Source organism: Artemia sp. Qi Xiang Cuo, chromosome 12, assembly GCF_049724085.1.
Source record: "Artemia sp. Qi Xiang Cuo chromosome 12, ASM4972408v1, whole genome shotgun sequence".
In the NCBI taxonomy this organism is placed as follows: domain Eukaryota; kingdom Metazoa; phylum Arthropoda; class Branchiopoda; order Anostraca; family Artemiidae; genus Artemia; species Artemia sp. Qi Xiang Cuo.
The window spans coordinates 39,324,501-39,338,142 of NC_142805.1; the positions used below are offsets into that span (position 1 = coordinate 39,324,501).

Below are 13,642 nucleotides of genomic sequence, written 5' to 3' on the forward strand. Positions count from 1 at the left end.
ATGTCACAATTGTGAAGGCTTTGATAATTTTGCTAGAGACTGTTTTAATCCAACTAAATACAGCAAATGTGTCCGTAATCATAGCAACAGTGACAGGAGCTTTCAGGAGCAGTCTTTTTCCTGTGCCAACTGTGGTGGCAATCATCAAAGCAACAGTCTGTCGGCTTCAGAGGTCAAGAAATATCTACCTACTCGAGGGTCTGATGTTAGAAGTGAAACTATAAACCGTGCGCGTTAATATTGGCTCCAACCCTAGTGGAATAGCTTTTGTATTTTTTTCAGAATATTAATAGCACCCGGGAAAAAATAAGAACTTTCGAGAACCTGTCATTTAAGTATCATATTTTCTGTTTAGCCAAACACTTGCTTAATGTGAATAACTCTTCAATGCTAGAAGTTTCGTCTGACCGTTTATTTCTTATTAGACCCGCTAAAACTACTGCTGACTGTCCATCTGGTGGCTTATTAGTTGCTGTAAATAAGAAGTTTAGATGTAGTCGTTTTGAATCTAGAGATATATACCTTGTAGTTGATTTAGGTAGTATTGTTGTTGCATGTGTTCATATGCCAACTAATTATTGAAATGCTACATCTAGCCGACAATATCCTAGGGATTCTTATGCGTCCCTGTCAAAATTATTGCAAAAAGTTAAATCATCAAATAAAGCACATTTTATATGTGGCGAATTCAACTCAGACCTCAAAGATGCTGCTGCACCTTATGTTGTAAAAATTACGTTATTTAGAATTTCGGTTACTGTTTGCCTGAGTCGCTCCTTACTAAAATTTCGTTACCACAATGTGTCAAATCCAAGTTTTTTGTTTAGAGCTGATAACTTCAAAGTGGAAAAAATAGGTGTATTTTATTGAAATCTAAGAAATTATTTGACAACTCGTGAAAATTTTTATAGGGGGGGGGGGTTTGGTTTTAGAGACTTCTGCTCATGTGCTTTCATGAACGACGTTCACTGTGTATTAAAATCATGTTTGGACTAAAACTCTTTTTTAGACTTGTCTGACCTTGACCGTCTTGGCACTATCGATTCACTTCGACCTGATTTCAGTTGTCTATAGCTGTTGGCTGCTGTATTTCCACTCTCAGAGAAGAGTTCAAATTCGCCGCATTTGGAAGTATTTCGTTCACTGCATTGGAATAATGCTAGGACTTGAATATTTAATGTGCTTAGGACTGCCTCCAATTTTATGCTTTGGTAAGTGTTCGGTCCAGATTATCTTTATGACTTCATCTACTGATCAATAATAAGACGAAACAAAATGCTCTAAGGCTTATATCTTCTTTCACTTTACACTTATGCTAGTGTTGATGTGGTATAGATTTTACCATCAGTGTTTTCAAGGAATGAAGAATTGCTTTCAAAAGTGAATATATCGAACAAAATTTTAGTAAAATAAAATCCGAAGAAATTAATACTATACTAATAAAGTAAGAAACATATCGTTGAAAGGAATGTATTTACAGCAACTAGGCCCATAAGTATTTTTATTAATTTTGTTTTGTGAGAGTCAGTTCCTAATAAATTTTCAAAAAAACAAAAACAGCAGAAAATGGTTTCAAACCTAGATAGAGGGATAAATTGAGAAAAATACAAAATTTGCCTTTATGCCAAACATACAAGAAATTATGGGAGAAATCAAAGAATTCTAGTGATATTTTGGAGGATTGACTTTTCAAAGTTGGAGAGAGTATTTTTTTTTTTATCAGATTCGAAAAGAAATGCAACAACATGTGTCTCATATCAAATATGTAGCTTGTTATAGGGCAGATCGCTAATATTTAGAAGACGTGGGACCTCCCCCTCTTCCCCTGCTTACATTTCTGACTTGAACTATGTTAAGCTAATGACTCCTCCTTATTCCTCACTCTTGTTTAAAATTATTTACACGTAAAAAAACGACATAACATGTTTCTGAAGATAATACTATTAATGGAAAAGAAACTAACAAAACCAAATAAATAAATTTTATAGCTTGAAATAGTGCAAAATAGAAAATAAAAATTAGTGCAAAAGTGAAAAAAAATGTGGAACCTTCCTTTTCAGATTACACACTTGAGAATTTGGATCGCAAAGATCGGAAAATAAACAGTTTTTACGATCCATATACCAGACAATTAGCTTAGGCTCAGTTGAAATCTACATTGTAGGCATATGATTATTAAATATTTAATGTATAAAGATGGTACTTTGATGGGTTAGGTTAGGTTTTTTATATAATGCGATCTGCCCTTCCATAACTCTTTGTTGTAGTTTCCATAATTTTGCTACTAAAATATCATATTTTCATTATATTTTGGTATATTTCATTATGACTAACCTAACTTCAAGTCCTGAGTGTGTACTAGCTAACAAGAAAGTACCGTAATATGATGCATACTTTAGTTTATTAATTTACTAAGTTTTATACTGATAAAGTATGGGTATTTAGGCCTAGACCTGTTCTGAATTTTACGAAATGGCTTTGGGAATCCTCTCTACCGCAAGCTTCTTTGTCCTTCCTATCCCTGGAAGGAGAATTCTACCTGCAAGATATCGTATTCGGGTCAGGGTGGGCCAATCAAAAGTTTTCCTAGCCAGAGCCATGAATGCGAAAAGTGTTACAGGGTGACCTTGAGAAGTAGCGAACATACACAAAATTACAGCTCATTAAACAGCGTTTGAGTGTATTATAATTTGAGTAATTGTCAGTTCCTTTGGATTTCGTTTATTTTTCTGTGGCTATTAATCATCGTTCTTGCTATGTTGTCTTATTGCGGTTTGCCCCTTCCTCAACACCTCACTTTTTACACAATCGTTTGACCTTTTGCCTTAATTCTTTAATAACTATAGCGTAAAGAGAGAGGTATTGAGGAGGTTGACCCCCCTCCCCTTATTTACGGAATAATTTCGGTTCGTTTTAAGTTTTAATGTTGTTCCTTACTTTCAGTTAAGAAAAACCTGCTGTCTTTTATTTGATTTCTGATCTTTCTTAAATAATGCCAGAAATTCTACCCTACCCACCTCCAAGGAAGTATCCCAGCACAAAAATTCAAAAACAGCAAATGGAATTATGATAAAACAACACATTTTTAATTTTTAGCAGGAGAAGCCGAAACCTTATTTTGCGAAAAAAATGAAAACCTTTTAATAACTAGCCCAGTTCTTTTATTTTTACTATGCATAGAATGATTTTATAAAATTATAAAGATAGATAGATAGATAGATACTTATTGCAAAACAAAAGCCTCTTTGGGCCATGGCAAAAACAAACACAGTTGCATATAAAGTCAAAATGCATGATAATCACATATATAACAATAACTAAGCATAGCCCGTAGCAAATAAAAATAAAATTACATAGCAATTGCAGCGTAAACGCACACACAATACTATAAAACTAACTCACATAATAACACACGATGTCACACACATAATAATAATAATAATAATAATAATAATAATAATAATAATAATAATAATAATCGTGTATTCAAAAGCCTTTCTACAGGGCCATATACACTATCCATCAAGTATAACAGGAAAACAAAAGTAAAACTCCCTTCAGCATTTTTATTCCAAACCATAACAAATCTTCTTCACAATAGTTCCTTTCTTATCTTTAGTGCCTGATCAAAAAATCTATATAATCTACACATGAGGCTAGGTACCGTCTGAGACAACATACCCCGAAGTGAAAAATTACTTTTCCCCAAAATATTCTCCCTCCAATCAGTAAGCCCCTGGCACCGGCACAGAAAATGGTCCAGATTTTCCTCTTCAATATTACAAATGGGACACATGTACCTAGACGCCGGGAACTCCTTACCTCTCTCAAATACTTTACTCCTCCATCTTAAAGGCAAACAGTTGGCCCGCAGCTGCAACCAATATGACAAATACTTACTTGGCAAATTAAATTTAAAGTAAATCTCCTGGCCAAACACCTTTTTAACATCCTTATAAACGCTTAATGTCTCGGATCTCTCAATTTCATTCCCCCATGTCTGTTTCTCCTGATCTTCTAATCTTTGTCTAACTATTACTATTATATAAAGTGTTTTTTTGCTGTCAACCTGGATAAATCCCCTCCACGGAAAATGTTCCCCAAAAAATACCACCCCCCAATGGAAAGTTTTCCCGCAGAAAACTCACCCGTAAAAATTTTTCCCACGGCAAATCCTCCAAGGAGAATTTCTTCGACGGAAAATCCCCCCCCCCCAGAAAAATCCCTTGGGAATTTCAACCCCGCTGATAATTTCCCCGTGGCAATTCCTCTGGAAAACCTCAACATGGAGAATTTAGTCACCAACAAATAAAAAAAGTTCTTGTAGGAATTATGGCCAATTTCCCCCTGTGAAGTTTACCTTGGAAAATTCATCCCCGGAAGCTTGGCTCCCCGTGGAAAACTCTCCCAGAGAACATAGTTCAATTATCATTATTGAATATCCAATCTGTTGAGAAATAAAAATGTTGGAATCCCACACCCGAATTGAATTTTCAATCAAGTTCACGGCATTCACCTAACACAGTGGTCAGCAGCCATTTTAGTTAAGAGACTCAAATATAAACAATGGGACGATTATTTGATACTTGTCAGGAATATATATCTATTAATGCATCAAATCTATTTCATAGCTTTAAACCTTGACTCATTTACGAGTGCCTAACCCGCAATTGCCCCCACCCACAAATATTACTATTTACATTATTTCTACCCTAGGATGAAAGGATGATATATATATATATATATATATATATATATATATATATATATATATATATATATATATATATATATATATATATATATATATATATATATATATATATATATATATATATATATATATATATATATATATATATATATATATATATATATATATATATATATATATATATATATATATATATATATATATATATATATATATATATATATATATATATATATATATATATATATATATATATATATATATATATATATATATATATATATATATATATATATATATATATATATATATATATATATATATATATATATATATATATATATACCTCATTGATTATTTTATAGGAAATCGAAGACTGGCAGGATCAATACAAGATACTAGGGTATATAGGAGTACTGTTATTGATATTAAAAGTAAAGATCACCATATAGTAGTGTCTAGAGTTACCATAAAGCTGAGATTTCGGAGGAGTAACTACCTCCCGGGAAGTTATGATGTTGGTTGACTCCAGGATAAGAATTTGAAAGAAAATTTCCAGGAACAGTTGAATACTAAACTTAAGAGTTTAAAATTTGGAAATTTGCAAGATGGTTGGAAAATTTTTTTTTAAATAATTTGGGAAGTTGCTAAGGGTTTCTTAGGGAAGAAAGCTAGAACTGTAGCTAAGACCATTAGTGAAAAAGCTTTATGTTTAATACTAAGGAGAAGGGATTTGTACAATAATTATCTGAGTGATAGGTCATATGAAACAAAGGGAATGTAAAGAAAGTGGAGAAAGTATTATAACTGGAACTAAGGAGGTGTGAAATGGAGGCGATGGGTAAAATTGCCGAGGATCTGGAAGATACACCTAGACGGAATAATAGTAAAATATTGTACTGGCATGTAAATAAAGTGAGAGGGAGTAGTCAATCCAGACTTTACCAAGTTAAAGAAAGGGACGGGGCCACACTTAGTGATAAGGGTAGAGTTAAAGAGAGACGGGCAGAACATTTTGAGAATTTGCTAAACCAAGATAAAGTTGCAGGAAAAGATAGATAGAGGAAAAGATAGAGGAAAATAAAAAAGTTTGTAATACCTTGGATGTAAAGGAAGATTTATTTTCTGAGGAAGAATTAACAACAGTACTAAAAGAAATAAAGAATAATAAGGCTCCATGTGCTGATAGTGTGGTAAATAATTTTCTTAAATATCGTAGCTCTGAGGTTAGAAATAAATTACTGAAGATTATGAATAAGATTTTTGAAAAAAAACTGAAGTACCTAAAGATTTTAGGAAAACCTTAATTAAGCCGCTTTGAAAGAAATGTGATAAGAGTGAGTGTAGTTATTGTCGAGGCATTAGTATGTTCTTTCTAGGTAGCAAATTACTTAGTAATATGATATTTTTTAGAACAAGATATGCTGTAGAAAAAGCCTTAAGAAAAGAACAGTACGGTTTTAGAAAAGGTAGAGGATGTTGCGACCAGACTTTCACTCCTAGCCTAATAATAGAGAAGTGTCTGTGTTGTAAAACACCTTTGGTCCTCAGTTTTATAGATTATGAACAAATGTTAAATTCTGTTGATCGAAGAGCTTTAGTAATGGTTTTATCCTTGTATGGTATACCAGACAAACACATTAAAGTGATTAGTGCTATGTACGAGAATAACACTGCTGCGGTTAAAATAGGAAATGAGGTTGGAAGCTGGTTTCTTATTAAATCAGGAGTTAAGCAGGGTTGTGTTCTATCCCCCTTTATATGGATTATTTTTATGGCCTTTGTCTTAAGGAGCACAGGAAAGGCAATGGGAGACCACGGAATCAAATGGGGAGGAAAAATTCTCCTGTACTTTGTTTATGCCAATTATTTAAGCATCCTAGATGAAAGTGTGAGCAAAATGAACGAACTTTTAGAGGTTTTGTGAATTCAGGGTTCTGGAATAGGTTTGAAAATTAATATTAAGAAGACTAAGTCAATGAGGCTAGGAATAAGTGAAGATGAAAAGCTGACGTTGGGTAACGAAAAGATTGATCAGGTGGGCAGCTTCACTTACCTTGGTAGTAATATTAGTAAAGATAGTGGGAGCAGTGAAGATGTTAAAAGTAGAATAGTCAAGGCTCAAGGCGTTTTTTCACAGTTAAAAATAGTATGAAAGAATAGGAAGATAAGTCTGCAAACCAAGATTAGAATATTAGAAGCTATAGTGATGACCGTGGTCAAAAATGGCTCTTAAGCATGGGTGCTCCGAAAAGCGGATGAAAATTTGCTACATATTTTCCAGAGAAATTGCTAACGGATTGCTCTGGGTACCCCGCTGACTGGCCGTATTTCAAACAGAAAGCTGTACGAAAAATGTGGTTCAATACCACTTTCTAGGACTATAATGGAAAAAAGATTGAGGTGGCTAGAGTACGTTGTGTGGATGAAGGATAACAGATTGCCGAAGATTGTCTTTTTCAGCCATCCGTCTAAGGCTAAATGGAAAGCAGGTCGTCCTCTTCTGGGTTGGGAGGATGTCATAAAGAAAGATTTAAGGAATATGGGAACTTCCTGGTAGGGTGTAAAAAGAGAGGTTTTGAATACATTGGGATGGAGGAGGAGCGTGCGTAGCTGTGGTGACCTCAGGAGGTTTTTTGCTGCGGTGGGTTGTTAAAAGTAGTAATTGTAATTGTTGTAGTAGTAATAGTAGAAGTAGTAGTAGTATACGTAAACAATCGGAAAAGTTCATAACTTGCAGCCTTTTCACCGGGGGCCGGGAATCATTTCATCCCCAAAGGCATGGTTACTGGACCTTTCAACTATTTGAACAAAATGACTATCTAAATATTTCGTCGGACGACTTTGGACGAAAACGGGGAGGGGGGGGGGCTAATTACCGTCCAACCTTTTGGTCACTTAAAAAGGGCACCAGATCTTTTGATTTCTGTTCAAATGAGCAAGAAAACACAACAGATTTTCCATAATGTCAGAACACGAACAGAAAGTTGAAAAGTACTAAACAGACATACAGAATTTTCACAATTCAGAAACACACTTACAGAGCTTTCAAAAAAGTAAGAAACAAGTGAACAGTATTGTGAAACGAATCAGAAACACGTCAAATAAAACGAAATTTTTTTTAAAGATCATTAACATGCAAATAGACTTTTCACGAGAGTCAGAAACGCATGAACAGAATTTTTAAAAAGATAGAAACTTGTGAACATGCACGAATGTATTTTTGAAAAAGAGTCAGAAGCCTGCGAACACAATTTACAAAAAGTAAAAAAAAGTGAATAGACAGCAATAGATTTTTCATAAAGTCAGAAACAGGCAAACGAAATTCAAAAACACACGAACAGAAATTTGAAGAGGTCACGTAAGAAGAAAGATTAAAGAAAAACCATAGGTGTAGTGATTCATGAAAGCCAATTTTTTCTTTGTCAAGACAATGGAATAGATTTTTTTATCAACTACATTCAGCTAAGGTTTGGCACGGTGGTTTATTTGTCACGGCGCGTGAAAACTAAACCTAACTTAACTTAAAAGCGTAAAAGCGTTTCTTCTGTTTCTTTAAGTATGTGAACTTTCATGACAAAAAAACCTTAGGTGAATGTCGTTAAGAAAAAACCGTTCCATCACAACCGTTTCATCACAAATCACTACAATTAGGTTTTTTTTTTAATGTTTCGTCTTACGTGACCTCTTCACACTTCTGTTCATCTGCTTCTGATTTTTGTTTACACGTTTCTGACTTTATGAAAAATTTATTGGTGTGTATTCACTTGTTTTTAACTTTTTAAAAATTCTGTTAACATTTTTCTGACTTTTTAGAAAAGTATATTCGTGTAGGTTCACATGTTTCTGACATTTGCAAAATTTCTTGTCGCATTTTTGTGACTTTAAAAAAAATATATTCAGGTGTGTTTACTTATTTCTGACTTTTTGAAAATTCTTTTCGCTTGTTTCTAACATCTCTTCCTTAGTTTCTGACTTTTGTGAAAATTCTATTCGCATATTATCGGATTTATGAAAAATGAATCCGTCAATGTTCACTTGTTTTCTTGTTTTTTCTTAAAAATACTGTTCACTTGTTTCTTATTGTTTTGAAAGATATTTGTATGTGTTTCTTACTTTTGAAAATTCTTTTCGTCTGTTTTTTAATTTTTCAACTTTTTTTCTGTTCTGACTATGGAAAATCTATTGGTGTGTGTTCAGTTAAATTGACTTTTTGAATATATCGATTTATTTTAAGCGTATGCGTCTGAATTGTTCGGGGTCCACAATTTATTCGGGATATGGATTTAAGCCAACAGATTCCAGTGAAGAAATGACACTACTTTATCTCTCTAGGTTAAAATCTAAGGGTTTAAATAATCTAACAGTAGTAATAAAACCAGATTTATCTTAAGTGTATAGTTCCGATATATCCGTGGTCCCTAATTTATTCGACATATTATTTTTGGCCATAAGATGTAACTGGAGACTTGAGAGTATTTATTCACACGAAAGTAACTTAATTTTCTAAACAATCTAACAATAGTAATAAAAAGAGATGTGTTTTCAGCGTATGTGTCTAAAATGCTCGTGGTCCACAGGCTACTCTAAATATACTTTTTACCCGTATGATTTTACCAGAGATTTGAGAGTAATTATTTTCTCAAGATTGAAATCTAAGTTTCTTAAAACTATCTAAAAATAGTAATAAAATAAGATACATTTTAAGAATGTGCGTCTGAAATACCCATTGTCCACAAGTCACTCGGAATATTCCGAGTGAAAGTACTGAAACATGAAAGTACTTTTTTTTCATAAGAATGAAACCTGTGTATCTTAAAACTATCTAACAATAGTATTGAAATCAGATATATTTTAAGTGTATACGTCTGAAGTGTCCATGGTCCAAAGGTTACTGGAGATATGCATTTTAGTCAACATATGGCATTGAAACATGAGGTTGCTTTATTTTTCAAGATTGAAATCTGAGTTTCTTAAAATGGTCTAACAATAGCAATAAAAACAGTTATATTTTAAGCATATGTGTCTGAAATACTTAAGGTCCACAGGTTACTCAAAATTAACGTTTTAAGAAACTCAAGGGGCAAATTTCTCAAGAGGCGAATTTTATAAGTATCTGCATGTAGAAGATTAGATCTAAAGAAAATCTATTAAAGAAAAAGAAAAAGACACTTTTTGTCCATGTATTGTTACTAATAAACAAATTTGCAAACATTATTTGAAAAAAATTTTCTTAGGGACACTGAATCAGAGTTATGTAGGTAGAAAAGTGTATTTTCCACTATGCAGCTATTCAGGCGAGAGCTATTCAGCTATTCAGTACGAGGCAACGACCTTTCTTATTGCAAAAAGGACGGAGGGCGGGCCACGACGTTCAGGGTGACAACTTCCTTCTTTATTCCATTTTGTCTTATAATATTTTTGTAATTTTTGAAATTTTATTTTTACTAGTAGAGAGTGCAGTTACCAATAAGTATTAGCAAATCGAATCAGAAATTTTCATTTGCCTTATTTTCATCACCATTCCTTGTATATAAATTAAATACAAACAATAAGTTTTTTTCAACTGAAAGTAAGGAGCAGCTCTAATACTTAAAACAAACAGAAATTATTACATATGTTAGGGGAGGTACCTCCTCCTCGATACCTTACTCTTCAACCTATAGTGTTTCAAGTTGTTTTTAAAAATATATTTATTGTTCTAGTTAAACGACCTTTGTGTCTCATGAGTCATTCTTTAAGATTTAGGACGAAAAGTTAATCTTTGTGTAAAGAGCAAGGCATTGAAAAGGGGCAACCCCCTTTATATACAAAATAAATTTCTGTTTGTTTTAGGTTTTCTTGCTTCTCCTTACTTTTTGTTGAAGAAACTTTTTTTCTTTTTTAATTTCTGGTCGTTATTTTAAATAATTCCGAGAAATCCTGGTTCTCCTCCATGGAAAATGCCCTCCCCCATGAAAAATCTCTCCATAGATAGTTACTCTCATGTAAAATACACCCTTTCCTTTGCAGAATAATTCCCCCCAGACAATTCCATTCTCGCTAAAAATTCCCCCTGGAAACTTCTTGCGGAGTATTCCACCTGAAAAATTCTTCTCAGTACAGTTTAATTTGGAAAAGACTTTACTTTCTTATTTTTTTTTAAAATCATTCCGGAGATTCGCCCCCTCCGTGGAAAAAATTTCCCAGAAACAACCACCCATCCCAGGGTAAAGTTGCTTCCGCAAAAAAATTCTTCATGGAGGATTTCTTCCGCGGGACCCCCACCAAACGGATAGATCCTCTAGACAATTCCAGCCCTGTAAAAATTTCTCCCGGAAAATTACCTTTAACACCTCTACGTGTAAAATTGGGTTGGCAGAGAGAAAGTATGACTAATAAAAAGAATTATATAGGCTATAAGAATTCTGGCAAATCTCCAGTATAAAATTTGCCCTGGAAAGTTCACTCACGGAAACTTCCCTCTCCAACGAAATCTCCCGTGAACCCCCCCAGAAGAAAATTAACCCCCCCCCCTCCCAAAGGTCTTTATGCTTCCCAATAAGAAAATACTGGACGTAAACAATGGATAAATTTAATAACTAACAGACATTCCCCACGGCTGTGGGGGTCAAGTTAGCGGCAGAGGCATAGTTATTGTACCTTTCAATTATGCTGAAGATAATGGCTATCAGACCACTTTGGGTGAGGGAGGGGGCACGGAACGTGAGAGGGGTATTTCTGTTCTCCAATGTTTTTGATCACTTAAAAAGACCCCCGGAAAAAAACATACCCCCGAAAAAAACATATTAAGATTTAAAATTTTTCTGACAAAGAAAAATTTTAAATACCACATTTTTACAGTAGGCTTCTCTGATAGGCTGAATCTGATGGTTTGATTTTCATTAAAATTCCTTGACTTTTTTGGGATGCTTTTCCCTTCTTCAAAATCAGGCTAATTTTCTCAGGCTGTTAGCTTATGGGTAGCAGTAAACTTAATAAAGCTTATATGTTTTTAATCAGAATCAAAAGGCGGTTCCTTTGATGTATCTATTTATAACAAAATTCCGTTTTGTAGATTTTCGGTAACTATTGAGCTGAGTCGCTCCTTACTTTAATTTCGTTACCACAAACTGTTTGATGAATATAAGTAGACCTAATTTAAGCAATTTTAAATTGAATTTGGTAGAATAAATTAAAAAATTAGGAGCAATCATTACGACGAGTAATTAATTATTTAGCAGAGGTTAAATAAGAGACGTAAAATTTAAATAAATGGAAATTTTTGTTAACAAATGAAAATTCTGGTAATAAATGAAAATTTTGTTAGAATTTGGTGTGAATATTTTTGGGAATAGGGGGGGGGCACTAATCAAGATTTTTCCCTGGACACATGAGAGAATAGAACCGCCATTGAATACAATAGTTCGTCTTTCAAAGTCGTGGCGATTCCTGTAGCAATTTTAAATTTTGTTTTTTGATTGTTGTGGCTTCAGTAGCATCCAAATATCTAACCAGTCAAACAGATCGTGGTAACGAACTGTAAGTAAGAAGCGACTCATCCCAATAGTAACCGAAACCTTAAAAATCGAAATTTGATAACAATAGATATATTAAAAGAATATACTTTTTAAGCTGATTCCAAATATATAAATTTACTATGTACAATGTTACTAATCAAAAGCTACAAGCCTGAGAAAATTAAGCTGATTTTCTCAAAAGGGGTAAATATTCCCCAAAAGTCAAGAAATCTGATTAAAAATCGTAGCATTAGATTCAAGATAAGAAACCATACTGTAGAGGTTTCAAATTCCAAATTGCGAAAATGTGGAATTTTGCTTTTTTTTCCCAGAAGAAAGATCACAAATGTATGTTTAATTGTTTTTTTTTTGTTTTTTTTTTCAGAGGTGATCAAAGCGAGCCAATTTCAAGACAATAGAATGGTGTTTTTTATTCTCAATGACATTCGCGTAAGGCTTTTGTTATGACAGTTTACGTAAGACGATAAAGTACTGTTGTGTCCCAAGTGGGACACTTACCAATATTGGTAAAAATTGTAATCTGAGTTACTTGTGGGCAATGGGTATTTTGTATACACTTTAAATATATCTTATTTTGCTACTATAATTAACTCATTTTCAGAAACTTAGATCTCAATTTTGTTAAATAAACTGTTTTCATATCTCAAGTGGCATCATAGGAGTAAAAACTATAGTTCAAGTAACATATGGGCCAATAATATTTCAGACACATATACTTAAAATATCTAGTTTTATTACTATTGTTACATTATTCTAAGAAAAAATATTTCGGTCTAAAGGAATAAAGCACTTTCATAATTCAAGTGGATTCATATGAGTAAAAAGTACATTTCGAGTAACTTGTCGACCGTGAGCATTTCACACGAATAAAATTAAAATATATCTGATTTTATTACTACTGTTAGATTGTTTTAGGAAACTGAGGTTTCATTCTTCTGAAACAAACTACTTTCATGCCTCAAGGGGCATCTTAAGACTAAAAAGTATATTTCGAGTAACTTATGGACCATGGGTATTTCAGATGCATACACTCAACATATATCTAATTTTCTTACTTTTGTAAGATCGTTTTAAGAAACTTAGGTTTCATTCCTGAGAAATAAATTACTTTCAAGGGTCAAGGGGGATTATATGGGTTAAATATTCATTTCAAGAAAAATGTGAACCAGGAGCATTTCAAGACGCATAAACTTAAAATACATCTGATTTATTACTATTGTTAGATCGTTTTAAAAAACTTTGGTGTCATTCTTGTAAAAAAAAATCACTGTCATGTCTCAAGCTGCATCTTATGGCTAATTTGGAAAAAATTTGAGACCATACAATGCCCCTTCAGACCTGAAAGTACTTTATTTCACAAGAATTAAACCTAAGTTTTTTAAAGCACGAGTTACTCAAGATATATTGT

General features: G+C 33.2%; 1 protein-coding gene across 1 annotated transcript in view; it reads left to right on the top strand.

Annotated features, from left to right (window-relative positions):
• Window positions 1-387: 387 nt before the first annotated feature.
• Window positions 388-13,642, top strand: part of LOC148946100 (piezo-type mechanosensitive ion channel component 2-like) — a 30,799-nt gene continuing 17,544 nt past the window's right edge. Inside the window, exons 1-2 of the mRNA XM_089097605.1 lie at window positions 388-474; window positions 1,010-1,211. Of these exons, the coding sequence (XP_088953731.1) occupies window positions 388-474; window positions 1,010-1,211 (289 nt within the window). The remainder of the gene's footprint in view (window positions 475-1,009; window positions 1,212-13,642) is intronic.